The following is a 22,925-nucleotide window of genomic DNA, read 5'->3' as shown; positions in this document are numbered from 1 at the left end:
GCAAGGCCACCTGGACTGGCAGACACCTTCACCAGGGCAAGGCCACCTGGACTGGCAGACACCTTCACCAGGGCAAGGCCACCTGGACTGGCAGACACCTTCACCAGGGCAAGGCCTCCTGGACTGGCAGACACCTTCACCAGGGCAAGGCCACCTGGACTGGCAGACACCTTCACCAGGGCAAGGCCACCTGGACTGGCAGACACCTTCACCAGGGCAAGGCCACCGAACCTGACGCTCCTGGTGAGCCGCGTCCTCGACAGCGAGCATCCCCCGAGCTGAACCCACCAGCCGGGTCAGCGAGGAGGACCACACCCGAGCCCGGCCTTGCTGATGCGGGGAGTGCCTTCTGGGGACACCCCTCCACCTCACCGTCCCTGTTAACTGCAAATCCTCGTGCCCGTGAGTGAGAAGTTAAAGGGGCGGCTGGAGTTAAAAGCCAGCTTCTGTGACTGCGACCAGGACGCATGATTCACCTTCGACCTGATCTCAAACATGAAACCCTTATCAATCGCCTTCCCTTCTCACGTGTCACCTAGTAAGAGAGCTCTCACCTTGTAAGGGCTTGTCTGCTAACCCCGCACAAATACAGCAAGGCCTAATGTGAAATTCAAGTTCCTCCTTTTTGCTGAAGACAACCACGAACCCTCCCTTCCTTGAACGGCGGCTCTGAGGTCCCGGCGTGGGCCCCGACGCCGCTCAGAGCCCCTCAGCGAGCATCCGTCCGTCCTTCCACCGGAATGACCACAGGGCAGGCAGAAGGGGCAGATGTGACCTTTTACTCCACCATTTCTTTCTCCACTTTTCATATTAAATATCTGAAATATATTAATCTTAAAAAACAATATTAACACAGCACTCGATGAACATAGGCAGTGGACCTAGACTGCAAAATCATAGGTTATTTTACAAACTAGGGCGTGGGCATGGTCAATTCCAGGCGCTCCCAGTGGCCTCACCAGCAGGAGCACTGTGGGACTCTGTGACGTGTCACGCCGGGAGGGAAACGAAGCCGTAAAAAAATACACGTGGCAACCCATCGCGCCGCGCTCAGGAAGACGGCGGCGGGACCACAGGCCCTGCGCTCAGGCTTAGAGTAAAGGCATGAGCGTGTGGTCTGTTCCGCTTTGTTCTGGTTTTGGTGTTCGGGATTTTCTCCTAATGCCTTCAGTCTCTAAGTAGATTTTCGGGCTTGGGGTAGCCAAAGAGCACAAAATCTGCTTCATAGAGTTTGTAAAGCTGCTGCCTCCAGGCCAGGGGGATTTTGGAGAACCAGTCCTCCTCCCAGCTGCTGGCAGTTCTGTTCCGGTAACTCGGGGGGAAGTGGAGCAGCTTGTCCACCTTGAGGAGCCGGAGCAGCTGGGCGGCGTCCTGGTCCAGCGTCTCCAGCTTGCCCACGAAGTCGTAGTCTATCTGGCAGGGGTGGCAGAGGCGGTGCACCTGCCGCCAGTGCTCGTTGAAGGGCGCCAGCTTCTCGGTGTGGGGGTCCAGCAGGTACTGGATGAAGTTGGTGAAGGACACCTTGAGGCCCGCGCTGAAGGCCTCGCTGACCGAGGCGGGCAGGCTGGTGTGGTTGGAGTACATCCTCAGCATGGGGACGGCGAACTTGCGGTAGAACTCCTCGTTCTCCAGCTCGAACTTGCTGCGGAAGGCCGAGATGAGGCGCACAAAAGGGTCCCGCACGAACAGGAACTTGGTGTACTTCTTCAGCTTGACCTTCATGAGGTGGCGGGAGAACTTCCCGTAGCGACGCCAGAACTTGCTGAAAGTCAGGTGGGTGCTGGAGTTGTGGACGTACTCCCGGGGGATGTCCAGGGGGTCGCGGTAGGGGACGCCCCGGTCCGAGAGGCTCTGGCTCAGGACGATCATCACGCGCTTCCAGTTGGTGCAGGCCGCCTTGGGCACGTAGCAGTAGATGACCCCGTGGCGGTCGTCCACGATGAGGTGGTTCAGCTCGTAGTTGGGGATGTCATCGAAGGAGCGCTCCTTGGTGGGGAACATGAAGCTGGCGTTGGCGCAGAGCTCCCTGAGCACGCTCCTGCGCTCGGCCTGCCGCCCGTCCACGTCCGGGCTCTGCGGGGCGCCGTGGCTGGACCAGTCGTAGCCCCGCACACTCTCCTCCATGTTGCCGGGCGCGGGCCTGCTGGAGGCCAGCAGCGGGGGCTGCTCCGCCCTCTTCCCGGGGAGGATGCTCTGCTTCACGCCAGCGCTGAGAAGCTTCTCCAGAAACGCGTCCACATCGGAGGCGAACTCCTTCTCGTCTGCCCGGCCGGTGGGGAGGGCCTCCAGCGGGTGCGGCCTGGAGAAGGAGGTGGGCAAGGAGAAGTGGGCGGTGCCCACGCTGTCCCAGTACACGATGATCAGGAGGATGGTGAAGACGGAGCCCAAGACCAGCCACAGGCGGAAGAGCCGGCTTTTGGTCATCCTGTCCCTGGACGCAGGGCCTTTCCCCTGGATCCTCTCACGTCAGCTTCATGTAGAGCCTGGACGCTGTGCGCTGAGGAAGCTGGAAGGCAATAAAGGCCACGTTAAAGACCAAGGTCCTCCCGCAGCCTGCGGACCTGAAGAAACGGTGCCTGCTGCAGTCTCAGCCCAGTGTCCCCACTTCTCCCTCCCCTACCCCTGCATGAGGTCGACTTTGTGTGGCTGCCTCTCTGTGTGATGGACCCCGCGCAGCTTAGGAAGGCCCAAAGGACAGGAGATCCCTATCACTGTGCTGAAAGGGGGCTGGCCAGCCCGGTGGGAACACAGACCCTCGTGAAGAAGGGGTACGAGGATGAAACAAGAGGCGGACGGCAAAACAAAACACGGTAACAAGGTTAAAGCTCAGGGCGCGTGACGGTTTGTAAAAATGATGAAGCGCCCCCTCACCCCGCCCCACACCCCTTTTCTGTGTACACTTAATCCAAACAGTGAAAGCAAGTGGTGCGGGCTTCTGGCGGCTCCAGGCTTCTCCCGGCTGCGGCCCCTGGTGAGGGCAGCGGCAGTGGAGGGGCTGTTCAGGGCGTGCCAGGCTCAACTGTCTGGAGGGCTGTCATGTGCAAGAGGGAGCTGCTTCGGAAGGTGAAACTCAGAAACTCAGTTGTGCCCAAGGAAATTATTAAATTTTAATATATGTAATAAAATATTAATATTTAATATAAAATTTATAAATAATCATGTGGCCAAAATGCAGAATGGGCTGTTTTTTAAGCCGTTCTAGGATCTCTGTCACCGCAGGCTTCAGAGCACAGACAGAGCACGTCTTGGGGTGTTCAGGGGAGCCCTGCACCATGCACCCTCTTGGATGTCTCCCAGGGGACACTTCTTTGAGTCCATATTTCTCGTATGCACTCAGCTATGTACCTGGTATCTAATACATTCTCATTTAATGAACCTAAAAGTTTATCAGGCAGAAAAACTTGGGTACAATCTCTACCCAGCTCTGTGGCTTTTGTTTACTCTTAGTTCACTTTTTTAAATGGAGAAAGTAAAACATACTCACAGTAAAGAGGTCAGCAGGCAAAAGGTGGTGAGGACTTTTACATGAAAGGGGCTAAAACCACCATCGACAGAGGAAAGAACATTCTCTGGTCATCGTCACCTTTGTGTAGTGTTTCCTGAGCCCCCAGAGCTCTCAACGTGCCCCCACGGGAAAAGGAAGAGCAGAGAAACCTGGTGACCCCTGCCCTGGGGGGCGGCGATCACCGGCTCAGTGCGGCCGGCTGCTCACCAGAGTCACACAGCTGGGTGTTTATCACACACTCTATGTTTAGTATATGATTATTATACACTATAAAGGCAATACGCACATTACAAAAATCATGAAACACTACTGGATTCCAGGTGAGATACCCTGCCGTCTCTCGCACGCCTGCTGCTCTACTCCAGCTGGATCCCTGCGAGTGGGTCGTGGGTGTGAGTGGAGTAAAGACAGGCAATATAGCAACAGCTTTTAATTCCCCTTCAACAGCTATAATCACACCATTTTACAGCCTATTTTTAAAGCTAGATCATAAATACCCGTGTCATTAAAGTTTTTAAGACCATCCCTTCTCAAAGATGTAACAGGGTGAATAGTTTCTAAATATGAAGGTGAAACCATACCAAAAAAAAAAAAAAAAAAAAAAAAAGGTTTGCTGAAGGCTGAGAAAGCAGCAAACGGGAAAGTCACTTAAAATGTCACCTGGTTTAGGAGGTCAGTGTTCAGTTTTAAGATCAAGGCTAACACAGTGCAGAGACAACGCAGAGTCACAGCCCTGTCTGTGGACACAGGCAGGGCCACAGCTCCAGGGCCGCCGCTGTCACGTTCACAGTGCGAACACCACACACACGGGCTCCGGGCCTGGTAACCTGAACACCTTCAAGTATTTCGCAGCCAAGAAGCAATGTGTGCACATTAACAAACACCAGTGTCTACAACGCTCTGTAAAAACCCTGACTCTCTTGACAATAACTTAATACGACTTCAGTTTAATTGCGAGGAAAAGACATGGTCACGTATTTTTAGGAAAATTTATACATACAGACGATATCTTTTTAATAGCAGTTGCTAGTTAACGTGCTCTCACCATGTGCCAGGCAGTAAGACGAGCACTTCACGCACGTGCGTTACTGCACACCCTCTGCACGCCCTCCCAGTGAGGACAGGTAACCCTCCTCCAGCTGAGGAAACTGAGGCCCAGGGGTGTCCGATCAGCATCTGAATTCAAGTGTGACTCTAAAAGTCAAGCCCCCCCCACACTCCCTCAGCCTTCTTACTGTTAAAGGTGAGTAACTCTTTCTCCTAAGCAGCTTTGCTGAGGTGTAACCGACCCACAACGAGCTGCGCTTATGTAACGTACAGCGTCATGAGTGCACGTGCATCCGAGACGCCGTCACCACCATCAGGCAGGGAACGTCTCCATCATCCCCAAAAGCAATCCTCTCCCCCAGCCCCGCTCTCCTCTAGCAACTGCTGCTCTATCTTCTGTTACTATAAATTAGTTTGCATTTTCTAGAGTTTTCTATAAATGGAATCACTCAGTGTGTAATTTGAGATTCGTCCACATGGTTGTACACACCAACAGTTCCTGCCCTTCTGTACGCGAGTGGTATTCCGTTGTAAAAAGTATTTATGCAGTAATCTGGGTAGGATCACACTTACACATGCACACGCACACACACCCAGGTTTCCCCAGCCCTCCCCAAGGGCTGAAGTCACACGTGCAAGTTTCTCCTCCTTCAAAGCTCAATCAGGTCAACAGCGGGGGCCTGGCAGGATCACGCTTCCTTAGAAGGTCAGGCGCTGACCTCTGCGACAGCCACAAACAGCAAGGCTTTCCTGGCTTTTCTGATCCAACAGATACGAAGGCTCTGGTCCTTGTATCTCTGGTCCTTTTATCTCTAGTCCTTGTATCTCTGGTCCTGGAGGCAAAGGGCATCGAACAGAGCAAGGCTCACAGCGGGAATGAGTTCCTGCTCAGATGTGACGTCAGCCTGGAACCAGCCCTAGACGCCCCGCCAGCCCAGCCTGTACCCCGGCAGAGGCGGGGCAGCCTCACTTGACATTCCTCTGCTAGCTGTCCTGAGTGTGGTCTTCTCTGAATAAGAAGACACGTAATTAGATTAAAGGGACTCTAATTTTTTCCTCGTTTGGTGTATTAGCCCCAAACACTATAATTTTTTAGTCTTTAATAGATTAAATGTCTAAAGTTTTGTTCTTAGTAAGTGACCAACCCGAGTAAGATCGGGCACTGCTGAGCCCTCTGGATGAGGAATCAGGAGCCCGTGTTTGGGTCGGGCCAGCAGCAGGTCCCCCCCGGGCCCTTTCCTCATCAGCATAGTGGACTGCAGCTTTATTTTTTTTTTTTTAACGGTGAGTCAATTAACTGACTTACATTGAGATTCCTAACTTACAACAAACAAACTAGACCACTCACCTAACTTACAACAAACAAACTAGACCACTCAGTGTGACCTGTGCAGCCTCTCCCTATGGGCAGCTGCAGGGAGAACCAGCAGGTCACGATCAGGCTGTGTGCTGGGCATGGGCACCTCGACCACCACCCAGCTCCAAGTGTCAGTAAATACCCCTGGATGGTGGGCATTTGGGTGAATCTGACCCACTTTTATCGTTTTCTGTATTTAAGCTTATTTTTGTTTATATCGAGCATTTCTTGTTTTTACTATCAGAAAAAACAATTTTCCTTTTAAAAAAGATACAAAGCAATAAGAAGGCATTAACAACAACAGAAAAACAGGCAAATTGGTCTTTATACAAATCAAGACTTTTTTGCATCAAAAGGCACTATCAACAGAGTAAAAAGGCTCTCACAGGATGGGAGAAAATATCTGCAAATCATATACTTAACAAGGGGTTAATATCAGAATATATAGAAAACTCTTCAAACACAAGAAAGAAAAATTAACCTGATTCAAAAATGAGCAAAGGACTTGGATCACCCTTTCCCTGAAGAAGACACAAGTGGCCGATCAGCACATGAAAAGATGCTCAACATCACTGCTCCCCAGGGGGCTGCAAACCGAGACCACAAGGAGACACCACCTCACACCTAGCAGGATGGCTACTGTTAAAAAAAAAAAATTCCCAAACAGAAAAGAAGCAGCACTGGTGAAGACGTGGAGCAGCTGACACCCGTGTGCGCTGTTAACCGGACTGGAAAATGGCAAGGCCACTGTGAAAGCCAGTACAGACGTTCTGCCAAAAAAATAGAACCGCTGTATAAAATTAGCACATGACCCAGCAGCAATTCCACTTCTGCGACTATACCCACAGGAACTGAAAGCAGGGTCTGGAGGAGATATTTGCAAACCCATGCTCACAGCACTTTTCAGAGCAGCCAAAAGGTGGAAGCGACCCATGTCCGTCGGCGGGTGAGTGGTAAACAGAATGTGGTCCGTCCCTACCATGGAGCACTCTCAGCCTCAGAAAGGAAGGAAACTGACACCTGCTGCAACATGGATGGACCTTGAGGACACCACGCTCAGTGAAATAAGTCAGACACAAAAGGACAAATACTGTAGGATTCCACTTATATGAGGTCCTGGGAGGAGTCAAATTCATAGAGACAGAACGTCGGAGGGGTGGGGGCCATGGGCTGGAAGAGGGGGATGGAGATTCAGTGTTTAAAGGGGACAGAGTCTCAGTTTGGGGAGATAAATGAGTTCTGGAGATGGGTGGTGGTGATGGTTGCACAACAATATGAGTATGCTTAGTGTCCTGAACTGCACACTTGAAAACGGTTAAGGTGGTAAATTTCATGTTATGTGTACTTTACCACAGTAAAAAAAAAAAAAATGGAGAGGAAAAAAACTAGAGCTATAACATTGGACTTGGAGGAATTTCCAAGAGGCATTGTTGAATAAATAAAGTATAAAATGCAAATACACAATGCAGTGTGTGAAAAACAAATAAGAAAAGGCCTAAATATGGTGGAGGAGTGTAACAGAGGGTAAACTTGGAGCCTGCTGCTGAAGCCACAGGTTACGTTTACAACCTTGCACCAAAGTCCCACAGGCTGACTTTACCTGCCATTTGCTTATCGAACAAAAGTTAAAGTTTCAAAATTTTACAATGGGGGATTACACAAAAACAAGACAGGTCTTCCCCTGGGAATGGCCAAAACCCTGTGTCTGGTTATTCAGCGGGGACGCCGGTCCTGGGAACCCTGTCCCACGTGCAGCCCCGCCGCATCGCAGCTCTGTCCAGGCCTTTCTGAAGCAAGGGGATGAGCGCCTACACGCCGAGCTGGGGTGGCATCTACCAACAGGGCTGAGGCCACAGTTCATTTTTAACATCAAGGAACGAGGGCAGTCCTTTGTGTTGTCATTTCTAACCCCAAACAAGCCACAAAAACAGCAGTGGTGGAAACAAGATGGGCTGAGTGTATTAAATGGCCTATGAGAGCAGTCGCTGAGAGACGAGGACTGGCTACTTTAAAACGTGCATGGAGGGAAAGTCCACGAAGAGAAAGAGCAGAGCAGAGCAGAGCGTAAAGGCGACCAGACAGCGTCGCCAGCAGCAAGTTTTACTTTGCAAATGGGGGTGGGCCATCTAGGAATTTCTGGGCCAGGTGCCCGGGCATTTCAAGCCAGATGCTCTGGGTTACACTGCGCGGCCTTCTGGGGGTGAGAGCAGCACAGTGGGGACAGCCAGGCGAGGAAAGCCAGGCTGAAGATGAAGACCGCTTCAAAAACACGGCAGAGGACAACATTGACCTCATAAATTTTTCATTAAAAAATAAGGGCATTATTTCCAAACATAAATCTCTGACTGTTTAAAAAAGCAGCCCGCATAAGGCCCTACAAGTTCTGAAGAAGCAGAGCACGAAGAGCCTGCCTAGAGGGAACGAGGTACCCCCAGCTGCCGCGCGCGGTCTCCGGCTTCTGCCGCCAGCAGCAGGACTAACAGCGAGTCTGTCCAGAAACTTCACCACCTGGGGCTTGGTTTTCTACAAGGGCTCTGTCAAAGGCCCTTGGAAATGCTACTGATGGAAGAATTAGGTTGGGTTTAAACCAAAACACTGTGGCCGGGCAGACGGGAGCTGTTTCTCAGCTCAAGGTGGGGCTGTTAAATATTTCTTGTCACACACGGCAGGGTATGACGCCAGGGGCCGACTTGGCAGCCCCAGGAGGAAGCACTCCATGCTGGCCGCCCACTGCGGCCACGGGGCTGAAGGAGCCTTCACACTGACGGCAGGCAAGGATCCGGGAAGAGGGGGTGGTCTGCGGCAGACAGTGGGGCTGACCCCCTCACACTCCAGTACGCGTCATCCTGACGCATCCACCACCGTCCTGATCTGGAAGAGAGGGCCACACGGCCGGATGCACGTTAAAACTCATACAAGGGCATTTCCCACGTTTGATGGCAGAATTGACAACTACAGGATGAAAACGTCCAGTGGTTTGTCCTGGTTATTAATTTTATGTGTCAACTGGGCTGAGACTCAGCCACCCAGAAATCTGACTGCACACTCTGGACGTGGCTGTGAGGCTGTTTCTGGAACGTTTGATTCCGTCGGTGCCCACCCACCAACCCCGGTGAGCCTCACCCAATCCATGCAAAGCCACACAGAACAAAAAGGAGGGAATTCTCCTCTTGGCCTATCTTTGAGCCAGGACATCGGTCTCTTGCCTTCAGACTCGGACCAGTACTGGAACTGACACCATCGGTCCGTGGTTCTCAGGCCTTCAGGCTCAGACTGGAACTACTTATCACCAGCTCTCCCGGGGTGAACTTCTCGCCTCCACAACCACGTGAGCCAACTCCTCGTAACCAATCTCCACACACACACACACACCCCCATGGGTTCTGTTTCTCTGGAGAACCTTGGCTAATATTTGTATATTTGCTTTGTCACTTGGACCAGGGTTTGTTGGTGTGTGTGTATTTACTACGTATTATAGATACAAGTGAGCAAACCAGTGAGAATTAAATCATGAGTATTAGTAAGTGGAAGCTAAGGTACTTGCCGTCGTGGAAAGGCGTGCTAGATGCAGAGAGTCTCAGCCACCATCCAGTACGACTGTTCCCGGCGGGAGAGGCTGAGAGCCACGCTTTTCCTCACACAGATATCCTGCTGTCCCAGCACTGTTTGTTCAAAAGACCATTCTTTATGGATTAAATCACTCTGACACCTCTTTTTATTCCTTTTAGAATCAGGTTTATTGAGGTGTGATTAGTACACAATAAAACTCTTTAACTGCACAGTTGGATGAGTTGGGGCAAATGTATATTATAATTAAGATACAGAACATTTCCCTCATCCTCCACCAACACCCAGCTCCAGGCAGGTACCAATTTGTTTTCTGTCCTACAGTTCTGCCTTTTCTAGAATGTCACATGAATGGAATTATACAGGAAGTAGGCTCTTGTGTTTGGCTTCCTTCACTTAGCAAGACGCTTTTGAGGTCTGTCCATGTTGTGGCCTGTGGCAGTAGTAAGTTCCTTTTTTAATGCTGAGCAGCATTCCACTGTATGGATATACCAATATATGTTTACCCATTTACCAAATGATGAACTTCGTGGTTAGTTCCCTTTTTTGGCTATTATGAATAAAGCTGTTACCAACTTTTTTGCATTACAGACCTGATTTTTTTTAATGCTGAGACTTTCAAAAAGTTAGAAAAGATTGTTAATACAAAATATCAAGCAGATTTTTCATCTCGTGGAAGGTTCTGTAAGATCCATAAAAGTAGGTGTTCTACAAAACAGCTTTAGGGATTCTATGTAATAAAGGCCAATCAAACAGACCATCAAAATATGATATACGCATCTTAGATTATCAATCATTTTTCAATTATAAAATTTTAAGGGCTCAAGCTACAGCAAGTTTGCAGGATACAAGGTTAATACACAAAAGTCAACCACTTTCCTATGTATCAGCAATGAGCAAGTGGAATTTGAAATTAAAAACACAACTCCTTTTATAAGTGCCCCCAAAATGAAACACTTAGGTATAAATCTAACAAAATATGCATAAGATCTTTATGAGGAAAACTACAATGTTCTGATGGATGAAATCAAAGAATAACTAAATAAATGTCGAGATTCCACGTTCAAAGTGCTCTAGGACAGGAAGACTCAATATTGTCAAGATGTCAATTCTTCCCAACTTACTCCACAGATTAATCCAATCAAAATCCCAGCAAGTTATTTTGTGGATAGCGACAAACTGTTTCTGAAGTTTATACATAGAGGCAAAAGACCTAGCAGAGCCAACACAACACTGAAGCAGAACCAAGTTGGAAGACTGATGCTACCCGACTTCAAGACTTATATAAAGCTACAGTACTCAAGATGGTATGGCATTGGCAAAGAAAAGAAAAACAGATCAGTGGAACAGAACAGAGAGCCCAGAAGTAGACCCACATAAATATAGTCAACTGATTTTTAACAAAGGAGCAAAAGAAATACAATGGAGTAAAGACAGTCTGTCACTTCAACAAATGGTATTGGAACAACTGGACACTCAGACAGTAAAAAAAAAAAAAAAAAAAAAGAATCTAGCAGAGGAGGGTACAGCTGGGCAGAGTGCCTGCTTAGCATGCACAAAGCCATGGGTTCGGTCCCCAGTACTTCCATTAATAAATAAATAAACCTAATTACCTACACACAAAATTAAAAAAAATAAATCTAGGCACAGAACTTACTCCCTTGACAAAAATTAACTAAAACTGGATCACAGACCCAAATGTAAAATGCAAAACTGTAATACTCCTCGAAGGCAACAAAGGAGAGAACCCAGGTGGCGCTGCATACGGTGATGCCTTTTAGAAACAACACAAAAGACACTATCCATGAATGAAATAATTGTCCACACAAAGATCTGTACAAGAATGCTCACTGTGGCTTTATTTAAAATAGCAACAAACCAAAAAACAACCCAGAGGTCCATAAACAAGTGGACAAATAAACAAACTGCGGTGTACTCACTCAGTGGAAAGCTACCTAGCAATAAAAAAGAATGAACCACTGAGTCACACATCAGTACGTGCAACAACACGGATGACTCTCAACGGATATTACACTAAACGTAAGAACCCAGGACACAAAAGAGTACATACATGATTTGATTCATAGGAAGTTTTTTAAAAGGTAAAATGGTGACAGAAATCACAGAATGCAAACAGGCAGGAGGAAATTTGGGTGATGGGAATGTTCTGATACTGTTTTAGTGGTAGTTACATAGGTGGATATTTCTGTCCACATTTGTTAAATCTTACACTTAAAATGCGTGCATTCTGATATGTGGAATCTAAAAAAAAAAGACAAATGAATCTATATATAAAACAGAAACAGACTCACAGACATAGAGAACAAACTTATGGTTACCAGAGGGGAAGAGGGTGGGAAGGGATAAACTGGGAGTTTGAGATTTGCAGATACTGACTGGTATATATAAAACAGATAGAACAAGTTCATACTGTATGGCACAGGGAACTATATCCGATATCTCATAGTAGCTTACAGTGAAAAAGAATATGAAAACGAATGTATGAATGTTCATGTATGACTGAAGCATTGTGCTGTGCACCAGAAATTGACACAACACTGTAAACTGAGTACACTTCAATTTTTAAAAAATGAGTGCATTCTACTGCATGTAAATTATACCTCAATACACTTGATTTCAAGAAAAAGAAATGTGAGCAGTCTCATAAGTCAACCTCCAGAAGCTAAAACTTTTGTCTTCAGCATGAATGCCATGAACTAATCAGCTGTCATCCGTTTCTACAATACAGGATAAAAACCCCAGCACTGAAGTCCTGCACGGACTTCCAGAGATCAGAGGAAGAAAGGGATTCCGAGGTCAAGTCCAAACTCTGCTGCGTGGCCTGGGATATCACTTTAAGTCTGAGCGTCTCTGTTCTTTCTCTACAAAACGAGAACAATCAAAGCCCTCTGCAAACCAGAGCTACTGAGTAGGAAAGTGAGAAAGTAGCAGCTAAGTGCTGTAAACACAGTAAGGCACGCTCTGTAGACCTCACCAGGGCCTCATGTACCTTCCTGCTCCACCGGACTCTCAGATGTTTGTATTATAGAAATATAACTTGTTATTTTTATTATCACTCACGCTTTCTACCAGTGGCCAGTTATCACCAAGAATAATGTATGTTTCCAAATAATTTTATAATAACAAGAGCTAATATGTTTTCCAAAGTGCTGTTGTAAAGCCTTGCATATCTTAATTTATTTAATCTTCAGTAATTGTGATAAAATTGGGGCAAAACAGTCGGGCAACTTGCCCAAGTATACACAGCTACAACGGATCAGAGCGGGCATCTGAACAACTGATTTGAGAGCTTAACTTCCCAACCACTTCACTCTAACAGCCTCTCCAGTAGATATTTAATGCAGAATTGGTTGCTTTTTCTAGACACTCAGGTTTTTATTAACTTTATGTCTTCTCCTTGTCCAGATGACCGACTTCTGAGCATGAAATCAAGTGACATGACCTTCATTAAGAAGTCCAAGAATGTTCAAGTTTTATTTATTTATGCTACTTGCAAAAAGACCAGAAACTACCTACTTTTTTTCCAGCTTTGCAAACACTATAGAAGGCAAATAATCCACTGCGGCTCCCATCACTGCAGTCAACAGAAATCTGTAGTTTATTAGTGGTCTCAACACTCACTCTCTGCACCCTGTGTCGTCCAGCCCTGCAACTGACGCTTTGGTGCTGGATTAAAACCCCCACTGCAAGGCAGATTTTCACTTGTGCCACCAGCACTGGGGTTTATTTGCTTATAAAATTACTTCATTTGTATTCAGTTAACCCTGAGAAGTAAATCTGACAGTGCATCCAAATAAAAAAATAAGTAATAAATGGTCACACTGATGAGAATGAAAGGTTGATGTATGTTCCTGAAGACCTCAATGAAAACTGAGCCCAAACTTGGCCTTTGAAGTAAAGTAACTTCCCACAGAGTTGGCCCACAGCACAGATGGCTATCCGCTCACACTGGTCTCTGAGTCCCTGGTCTCTAAGCCCCAGCCAGCGTCTCACAAGTAGACAGGATATTAGGGCAGGCATACCAGTCCCACATTCCCAAACTAGATTTCAGCTTCCTAGGAGACAGGGACCACATCTACTGTATCTTCTATATTCCTCACAAGGTGCAAATATTTGTTGCATGGTAACTGACGCTGGAATCCAAATAATAACTCATTTCCCAGAGTTAAGTCGACTCAAGGAAATTATTTCAAGGGAAAATAATGATGATAAATTTCACCAAGATTAGTTTAAGAACCTGCCCCACCTCCTCTACCCTCAACCCTAGTCTAAGCCATCAACAGCTCCCACCTGCATTACTGCAACAGCCTCTTACCCGCTCTCCCTGCCTCTGCTCTCAAGACCATATAATCCACTTTAAACCTAGTAGCCATGCTTATTCTGCTAAAAGTCAGATCATGTCACAGCTCTGCTCAAAACCCTCCAATCACTGGAGTCCAATGGCTTCCCATTTCCAGTCCTTACACTGGCCCTTCGTGACTGGGATCCCACACGCTCATCCCTTCCCCTCCGCGTCACTGGCCCCACTCTAGCCACAAGGCCCCCTTCTTGTTCATCACCTGCACCAGCCAGGCTCCCACTGTCTGGCCCACGTTCACTGCGTCTGGGTGGACTGCTCACACCGGGGATCCTGGGGCTCAATTCGGCACTTCCTCCTGATCTCTGTTCAAAGTTCGCCTCATCAGTGAGGTCTTCCCTGAGGACGCCTCACCCTGCAAGTCCGCCCTCCCACCTGCTTCTTCTCTGTCATTTGTCACCACCTCCAGTATCACATATTCACCGGTTTATTTGCTCATGGTCTATCTGCACTGGAGTATAAACATTAGAAGGGAAGTACTTGACCCCTCACAGTTTGTCACAGCTGCACAGCTGCAGCCTCAAGGCTACAAACAGTGCTTAGCATACAGTAGGTACACAATAAAGAGCTGTTATGCGATGGAGAGGCAGAGGGTGTCCTAGAGAGCTCATGATCCCCGGCAGGAAGTGACAACCTATCTCTTTGTGAAGCCTATACTGTGAACAAAGGTGCTGCAGCTTGAAAAAAAAAAAGTTGTTATGCTCACAAAAACAGATAAACACAGCTGACCTGATTTCATAATTTCTGAAACTGGGTGACAAGAAGAGTTCATAACACCCTCTACTTTTGGCTATGTTTTAAAAATCATTTTGTAACAAATTAAAAAAAAAAAAAAAACTAAAGAAAGCACCAAATCTCTGGTGTGAGACCACAGCCAAGGACAGGACACAGAGAACAATGACAATAATGCACAGGAAATGAGAACAGGTCAACTCTCCCCGGCGAGGAGGAGGGCCTGGTGAGTGATGCGGCCGTGCTCAAGGCAGGCCACAGTCTGGCCTCTCCTTCAGCGGAGTCGGAAGCCTACTGCTTTGTCTTTATTTTGATCCACGTTATGTGTACACGTCCAAGGACTAAATCGTCCCAGGAGTTTATTACAAACACAGCCCCCAGTTCCTGCCTCTCATCACCTGCCTCCAACCTTCCTAGTTCTTTTCAGCTGAACCTTGTGGTGTCTCCACCTGCCTCTAAGTAACAGCCTTGGGCGATAACCATTGGTTCCCCTTGGGCATCGCCTATCCACTTCCCAGTACGGTGGCAGGCAGTAGGCAGAAACGCAGTCTCTCTTTCCTCCCCTCGGTCCTTCAAACAACCATGCCCTGCTTAGCCCCACGCCTCCTCCAGACAGGCATATCATCATTTCAATCAGAGCAATATTCGATGTTTACGTAAATTATCATCATCGAGCAGAGGCTATCCACAGCTGAGCCTCTCAAGCACCGTAATTATTTTTTTCCTGTACAACGGCTTATTTTCCCTAGAACTAGGTAACAGTCTTGTGTTTTCATTGCTTTGTTTTCTATGTACTTACCACTAATTCAGCCCCAACCCTGCCAAATGCCTAAATCTCCCCTCCAGATGTTCCAGCGCATCAGGTACCCTGTCAATTTCATCCCCCCCCGCCTCAAACTCTTTGAGGAACCTTCTCACCAGCTCTCCATGACGGGTGCCTGCCCTGGCTGGCGTCCGAGCCTCTTCACCTCATCCAGCAGCTTCCTCTCACCTCTCCTCTGAGGACAATCCTGTCTCCTCTAGCTCTGTCCCTCCAGACCCACCACCTCACTGAGGGAGTGTGCCTGCCAGTCACTTCCTTAAAATATATGAGAGACAAAATTTGCGGAGCATGCCTGAAAATATCTTTATTCTATCCTCCATTGCCTGAGTTTAGAATTCAAGGTGGAAAATATCTTCCTTCAGAATTCTGAAAGCAAAGCTCTCGCGTCTCCTAACTTCCGAGGCTGCTGTGGATGGGTCCCCGAGCCATTCTGCTTCACCCTGTGAAAGACTGTTAGTGGCCCGCTTTTATGCTTTCTCTAGAAGCTAGCACAAGTTCTCTGTCCCAGAGTTCTGAAATTTCACAGCAACGTGCCTTGGAAAGGGCGCACCTTGTCTCTCTACATCTGAACTCTCATTATCCAAATTCTGGAACCGATTTCCTCAGATGTGCTTCCAAATAAATCCCTTGCTTCCAAAACTCTCACTAGTCACTGGGAGACACTCAGCATTCCTCACTACCCAAACCTGCCCCTACACTCGAAATGTCCAAATCGCTTACTGAACAGAAGAGGAGTGAAGGAAACCTGTGAAGGAAATCCACGGTGCTAGTCACTCAGTGGGCCCCTTCAACGCAGAAAGTTTTGGTTCTAGGAAATTACCTTATATCATTTTGTGGATGATTTTATCCCATTTTCTTTCTTACTGAAACTCTTATTATCCCGCTGTCCGTTGTCTAATCTGACCCTTTAATGTTCTTTTTTTCTCTCATCTTCTATCTCTGTGCCTTTCTGTTCTATTTACTGAGTTCTCAACTTATTCACCCAGAGGTTTGTTTGTTTTTTAATTTCTTCCATTGTATTGTTTATATCTATGAGTTCTCTTCTTGGTTTTTGGCTAAATGTTCCTCTATTTATTTGTTTGTTTGTTTGTTTATGTATTTAAGCATCCTGCTTCGGTCTCTTGCTTGCAATTTTTCTCCTCTCTCCATGTGTGTATTAACGACAGGATGCTTTTTAAGTTTTCTTCCTGCTCACTCTCTATTGCTTCCAAGTGTGTGTTATGGTTCCTATCTCCACATGTCCTTGGTTATCTGTTCCTATTTAAGGGACAGGGGATTAAAAGAATTTGGAAGCTCTGGACCCTAGAAAGGGGCTATTAATTATGAGCTTCATTAGCGGATTACCCAGCTGGGCCCCCTTACCTGGGGCCTCTGACTGTCACTATTTTTAGGTCCTTTCCCAGGCTACTCATTTTCCCCAAAGATTCTTCCATTCTCCTGCCTGGAGGGGAAAGTGCCAGCTGGTAGTGTCCTGGGAGCCAGGCAGGCTCCATTCACTTCACCCTGTTGTGTTCTGCAGAGTGGTGCACCCCCTTCCCCAGTCAGCTATGCCCAGCGTTTCCTACTCCTCTCTGACATACTTAAAAATGCTCTAAACAGTGACAGAAACCGTCACCTACAGGATGTTTAACTACAGGAAGTACTGAGTTACCGAGTCAGTTATCATTAAGGACATCTGTTGGCAAACGACTGGAGAACCACCAGCCCTGGCTGCAGTCACAGACCAACCACTGCTTTCTGAAGAAAAAGAGAAAGAAAACAACCTAAAAATTGAAACTGAAGATGTGAGTTTTAAAGCCATTACAAACTAGCAGCATCTGTTTCAGTATTCTCAATAACCAGTCTCTCACCCAGGAACGGCGCTTCAACCTTGAGATCTTTCTAGAAGAGAATCACCCACCAGCCTTGGTGAACGTGCAGTAACCACCACGACTGCGTGTCCACCGTCAGCCAGCACGCTCTCTTCCGCCACGGCCCCCTTTCCTGCTGGTATTCCCCACAATTCCGTGCCAGGACTCACTTTCTCTCTAAAAGCACATCTCATCCAGGATGGCCCACATGTACCGCAAATCCTACAAGTCTGAAAGTCAAATGTGTTTTAGCCCGTTCCTTCTTCACAGCCACTCCCGCACCCCTTCTCTCAGGTACCAGCCCCGTCCTCAGCACCCAAGTGAGAAATCCCACTTCCTTCTGCCTTCCTCCGTTTCCTCTGACCAACCCCACAGAGTGAGTGCCCCTGCACTGTGGGTTCTCCTGCTTGTTTCTACCTGACGCCCTTCTCCACCCTCCGCCACTGTCCTGGCCCGTGCCCCCTGCAACTGCACCCGGCTCCGTCACCAACTCCCATCTCTGGATCTGTCCTCCGCTCTCACTAGTGCTACTTCTCTCAAACACATCTTTCACATCCCACCCAAAACCTTGACCACTCCTCACCAACAGGATAAAAGTTCAAACTCCGGGGCAGAGCATTCAAGGCCCTTCAGTCAGAAACCTCTTTCCAGCCTTAGCTTCCGTTACAATCCTCAAACCCCATCCCACAAGGAATACAAGGACTCACTGCTCCCCACCCCCAAATGTCCCATTCACTTTCCCATCTCCGCACACCTGGAGGCCTTCATCTGGAACGTTCTCCCAGTTCATATGTTGTCTCCACTGTGGAAAACTTCTCCAACACCAAGAAACAAGTTTAGCTGCTCCCTCCTTCTTCACACTTCGTAAACGTCTAGCTGACAGCACCAATCACACGGTATTATAGTCAGGCGAACCATGTCACCAGCATGCAGCCCAACCTAGCACATTACAAATGACGCGAGGCTCGGTGTTTGAGGAGTTGATTAATTAGGTGCACACTGAGTAACGGAGAGCAGTGCTGCTGGCCGGAAGACACCCGCCCAAAGTCTTACAAACCAACTGGCAAGAAAAGCAAACATCCACGCAGTTCCACGCAGGCGCTCTCTAAATGCTCACATAACAATTTCCTAGGTGTTAGCTGACACCACCGCGGTAATCACGTTGCAATATGTAAGGGTATCAAATCAACTCTTTGTACACCTTAAAATTTACACAGTTGTCAATTATACTCCAATTAAAACATTTGTTTTCCTAGTATCTCCTTTGTCACCCAGACACCGGCCCTGCCTCACATTCTCAACACCAGATGCTGACAGAGAAGGGCTGAACTGTTTCCCGGTTTGGGGGCAGGTGGGGACCAGCTGCGCCTTCTTCTCCCAGCCTCCCCCGCTGGGCCCACACTTCAGGGGACGGCACCCCTAAAGAGGCGCTTGCCACCGCTCTGCCCACAACCCACATTCTCCTTCATCCCGGGTCTCCTGAGTCCCCCCACTCTGGCGTCGAATTATAAAATAAATAATTCAATAATCACGGAAACACTGCGGCTTGTTGTGCTCCGCGCCAGACGGAACCTCGGCTCGAGCCAACGGTCCGCCTGTGATGTCTTGGTGGCCAGGAGCCCAAATGGAAGATTAAGTCCCACTGTTAGCGACCAACGCGTAGCTTCCTTTCGCTGCTTCTGGAGCAGAGGTTTCGTGCGAGCGGCACTCTTCCAGGACCCGCCTGCGCCCGCGGGTCTGCGGTCAGCAGACGGGGATGCCCGCGGCCTCGGAGGCCGGGCACCGGGGCGGGGGCTCCCCGTGCGAGGCGCTGGCGGAGGGGCGCGTGCGCCCGGGCCGTCCGCCCACGGGCGCGCCTGCTTCTCCCTCCACACTCGCGACCAGCCGGAGCGGGGAGCGCGGGGCCGACAAGCGTGCGGGGAGGACCCCCGCCGCCCCGACTGCAGGGCCGACGACTCAGGGCGGCCAGAGGCGGCGGGGACCGGCCCCGACGGCGGAGCCGACCACAGCCCCGAGCCTCTCCGAGGACGGGCGGCGCGGCGGGCGCCCCACGCCCCGTCCGGGCTCCCGCACGCCGCCAGCCCTGGGGCTCAGAGACGGAGCGAGCCGGGCCAAGGTCACACAGCGGCGGCGCGGGGGCTCGGCCCGGGGCCACGCCGGAACTGTCGCGGCGGCTGAGGGGGCAGGACCCGTCCTGGGCCGCAGGGACCCCCCGCCCCGCGCCTCCCTTCGCCCCACGCCCCGCCCCGCGCCCCTCGCCTCACCTGGCGCTCCCCTCAGCTCCCCTCAGCTCACCTCGCGCTGCCGCCGCCGCAGCCGCCTCGCGACCCGCGGACCCTCCCGAGGCCGCCCCTCCGCCGGCCCCGCCCCCTCCGCCGGCGCCCCTCCTCCCGCTCCCCTTCTCGCGAGACGTCGCGGCCGGCGGAGGGGCCAAGGACGCCGAGTCGCGCACCCCCTCACCGCGCCTGCGCCCTCCGACCGCCCCGGGCCTCCCCAGCCAGTGCCATGTGGCGCCGTATTTACGTCCCGGAGCGACCCCGCCCCCGGCCGCCGGGAGCCCCGCCCTCTTCCCGGCAGCCAATCCTGTGCTGTCGGCGCCCGCGGCTGGGCAGCCGCGGCGGTGCGGTCCCGCGACCAGCATTTACGCAGCGCCTGCTGTCTTCCCCGCCCGTTCACGAGCTCCCTGCCTGCAGAGGACCCTTCCTGATGCCGGGCCCTGGGGCTCGCTGTGTGGCCTTGGGCAAGTGGCTGAGCCTCTCTGAGGTGTCTGTCTCTGAGTCCATCAGTGGGGTCGTGACTTCGCCCTGCAGGGAGCTGGTGAGACCCATATGAGAGGGTGCGTGTAAAGCGCTAGGATGCCGGATGCGCCGTTGTTCTTACTGTCAGTGGTTCTTTGAAGTGGTGGTCAAATACACATAGCATACAATTTGACATCTTAACCATTTTTAAGTGTACGACCATTCAGGGGCATTAAGTACATTCACGTTTTGTGCAACCGTCTCCACTGCCTGTCTGCAGAACTCCTTCAGTCAGTGAAGTTTCACGTGGTTCCTTCCGATGGAAAGCCACGTCTCCATTCAGTCACAGCTGGGCCTCTACTCTAGAAGGGAGACAACAAACTGACCGTTTACCAAACCCTCCTTTCCGCTGGGTGCCTGCTTTAGCATGAACCACCATCAGGCCTGTCCTGTTTTAAAAGCAAAAACCACACCCATACCCTTACCCCTGCAGGGAGCCCCTTCCCAGCTAACCTCTCAAAGCAGCGACCTCTTTCCACACCCTCCATTTCCCTGGACAGATGCTGCCCCTTGCAGGCAGGCATCCCAGCTTGGCAAGGGCAGGAGGGCTCAGGGAGATGCAAAGATGCTGCTCACATTCCAGTTCTGCCATCGGGTGGGAGGTGACAGGTCGGTCAGCTGATTAATATGTAGACTGAAATAAAATACACAGCCTAAAAGTTGAGAGTTATGTTTTATTCGGCGTACGTTTTTAGGGACTCAAGCCTGGGATGACAGCCTCTCAGATGGCTCTGAGGGACTGTTCCAAAGTGGCAAGGTAGAAGCCAGGATATATGAGTTTTTGCAACAAAGGCCAGGTAGTCGGAACATCAAAGGATTACCATTAATTAAAGAAAACTGGGTGTCGCGAGTTAAGGAAGCTAGCACTTTTCCATGTATGGGAAGGTGCAGAAGTCTGGGCTCATTGATATCATTCCTTTGATGTGCACCTAGCTGTCTAGGGCCAGTGTCCTGTTCTCTCCCACCCTGAGTTCCCTCAGGGGGCACCATTAGGGGAAGCTGCAGAGACCAGGCTGCCTGCTTGTCTGCATCCTGAGTTCCCTCTGCTCACTGTCAGGGGTGGCGGTATCGGCTGATGACTTGATGGCCGCAGCATCCTTTGTTTACTAATATGGCTGGCAATATTTTTCGTTCACAAATAGGATTCAAAAGTTAGATATATCATCTGTGGTGTTTTGTCTGTGTGCTAGCTTCCTGTGGCTGCCACAACAAAGAATCCCAGGCTGAGCGGCTTAAACAACAGAGATTTAATCTCTCTCAGCGTGGAGGCTGGAAGTCCAAGATCAAGACGCCACCAGGGTCACTTCCTTCTGAGACCTCTCTCTGTGCCTTGTAGATGGCTGTCTTCTCTGTGTTTCTTCACGTTAACTTCCCTCTTTGAGTATCAGTCTCTGTGTCGAAATTTCCCCCTTTTCATAAGGACACAGCCACACTGGATTAGTGCCTACCCTAATGACCTCATTTTAACTTGAGTTCCTCTGTAAAGATCCTATCTGCAAATAAGGCCAACACTCCGAGGTACTCGGGGGCAGGTAGGACTCCAGGATGTCTTCTGTTGAGGGGAACACAATTTAGCCCATAACAGTATTTATCAAAAATTACATAACAAGCTGGTTTGCAGTGTTACTCCCTATTCCGTACCCATGAGGACAGTTAAAGTACGTTTTTAAGCCCTGACGACACCCAGTGCCGGTGAAGGTGTGGAGCAGCTGGAACTCCCCTGCGTTGCCAGTGGGGACGCAAAATGGCACAGCTCCTTTGGAAGACAGTTTAGCAGTTTCTTAAAAAGTGAAACGTAAATCTACCATACAACCCAGCAAACCCACTGCTCGGCATTGACCTAGAGAAATGAAGGCTTAGATATGCAGCAAAACCTGTATGCAAGTGTTTTTAGCAGCTTTATTCATAACTGCCAGAAACTGGGAATAACTCCCAAATCCTCCAACTGGCAAGGGAACAAACACACTGGGGCACAGCCACGCACGGGAGTACGACTCAGCAGTGAAAGGAGCAAGCCGCCAGTGCCCACAGCAGCACAGAGCCACTCCGCTGTGTCATGCTGAGCAAAAGAAGCCAGTCTCAAAACAGCACATCTGGTGCGAGTCCATTCAGATGACCTTCTGGAAGAGGCAGAACCGCAGGGACAGGTGTTTCCTGGAGCCTGTGGTTCCGGGAGGGGTGGCTGCAGGGGCCATGGGGAGTTATCGCGGTGGTGGAACCTTCTTCTATATGGATTGTGGTGGTGGTGGTTACATGACTATATGCATTTGTCAAAATTCCTACAACTACACTCAAAAGGATGCATTTTTGTCTTATATATAAATTATACCTCCACTTAAAGAAAAACTTTTTAAACGTAATTTCCCCCAGCTGAGATTTTGCTGATTATGAAGAAATGGTGCATCATGCAGATGAAATGAAACCACTTACGCCGCGGACCCGAGGACCCGAGGACATGAGGACCCGCGGACCCGCGGACCCGCGTTCAGAGGCGCTCGGTTAATGTTTGCTCTAGGTCAGCGCTTCCCAGAGTTCCCCCTGAAACGGCAGCCAGCAGAGGGGGTTCTGGGCGTCCTCTGGATGAGATGAAATGATTCCCTGGTCAAATAAGAGTGGGATACAGGAAATAAAGTTTTAAATGTTTAATTGCAGCCATACTTCTCAGACCCTTTGCCAGGATAAAGTCTGTTGTAAATTGTAAAGAGTTTCCCTGTGAGTTCCCCAGGCCCAGCCCCTGGGGGTGTTGCTGAAGGTTTATTTGAATTAAATAAATGTTCAGGTGCCCGGGAGCCAGAATCTCACACTGCAGAAGCCTTCTTGGGAGTTGGAACGAAGCGGCAAGGCTGTTCAGTGAGTGCCAGGACTCAG

General features: G+C 49.6%; 1 protein-coding gene across 3 annotated transcripts; it reads right to left on the bottom strand.

Annotated features, from left to right (window-relative positions):
* Positions 1–763: 763 nt before the first annotated feature.
* CHST12 (carbohydrate sulfotransferase 12) lies at positions 764–19,663 on the bottom strand. Of its 3 annotated transcripts, none has more exons than XM_032459906.1 (2): positions 19,524–19,663; positions 764–2,506 (listed from the first exon to the last, which is right to left on the bottom strand). In XM_032459906.1, the coding sequence occupies exon 2, from the start codon at positions 2,422–2,424 to the stop codon at positions 1,168–1,170; it is 1,257 nt and encodes a 418-aa protein (XP_032315797.1). In that variant the 5' UTR covers positions 2,425–2,506; positions 19,524–19,663; the 3' UTR covers positions 764–1,167. The 3 variants fall into 3 exon arrangements, with proteins under 3 accessions (XP_032315797.1, XP_032315796.1, XP_032315798.1); XM_032459905.1 differs by having other exon boundaries at positions 764–2,510; positions 19,507–19,653; XM_032459907.1 differs by having other exon boundaries at positions 19,555–19,632.
* Positions 19,664–22,925: the final 3,262 nt, after the last annotated feature.

This window comes from Camelus ferus, chromosome 18 (assembly GCF_009834535.1).
Source record: "Camelus ferus isolate YT-003-E chromosome 18, BCGSAC_Cfer_1.0, whole genome shotgun sequence".
NCBI lineage: Eukaryota > Metazoa > Chordata > Mammalia > Artiodactyla > Camelidae > Camelus > Camelus ferus.
The sequence above is the reverse complement of the archived record's forward strand: the minus strand, read 5'-3'. Positions and strand labels throughout refer to the sequence as shown.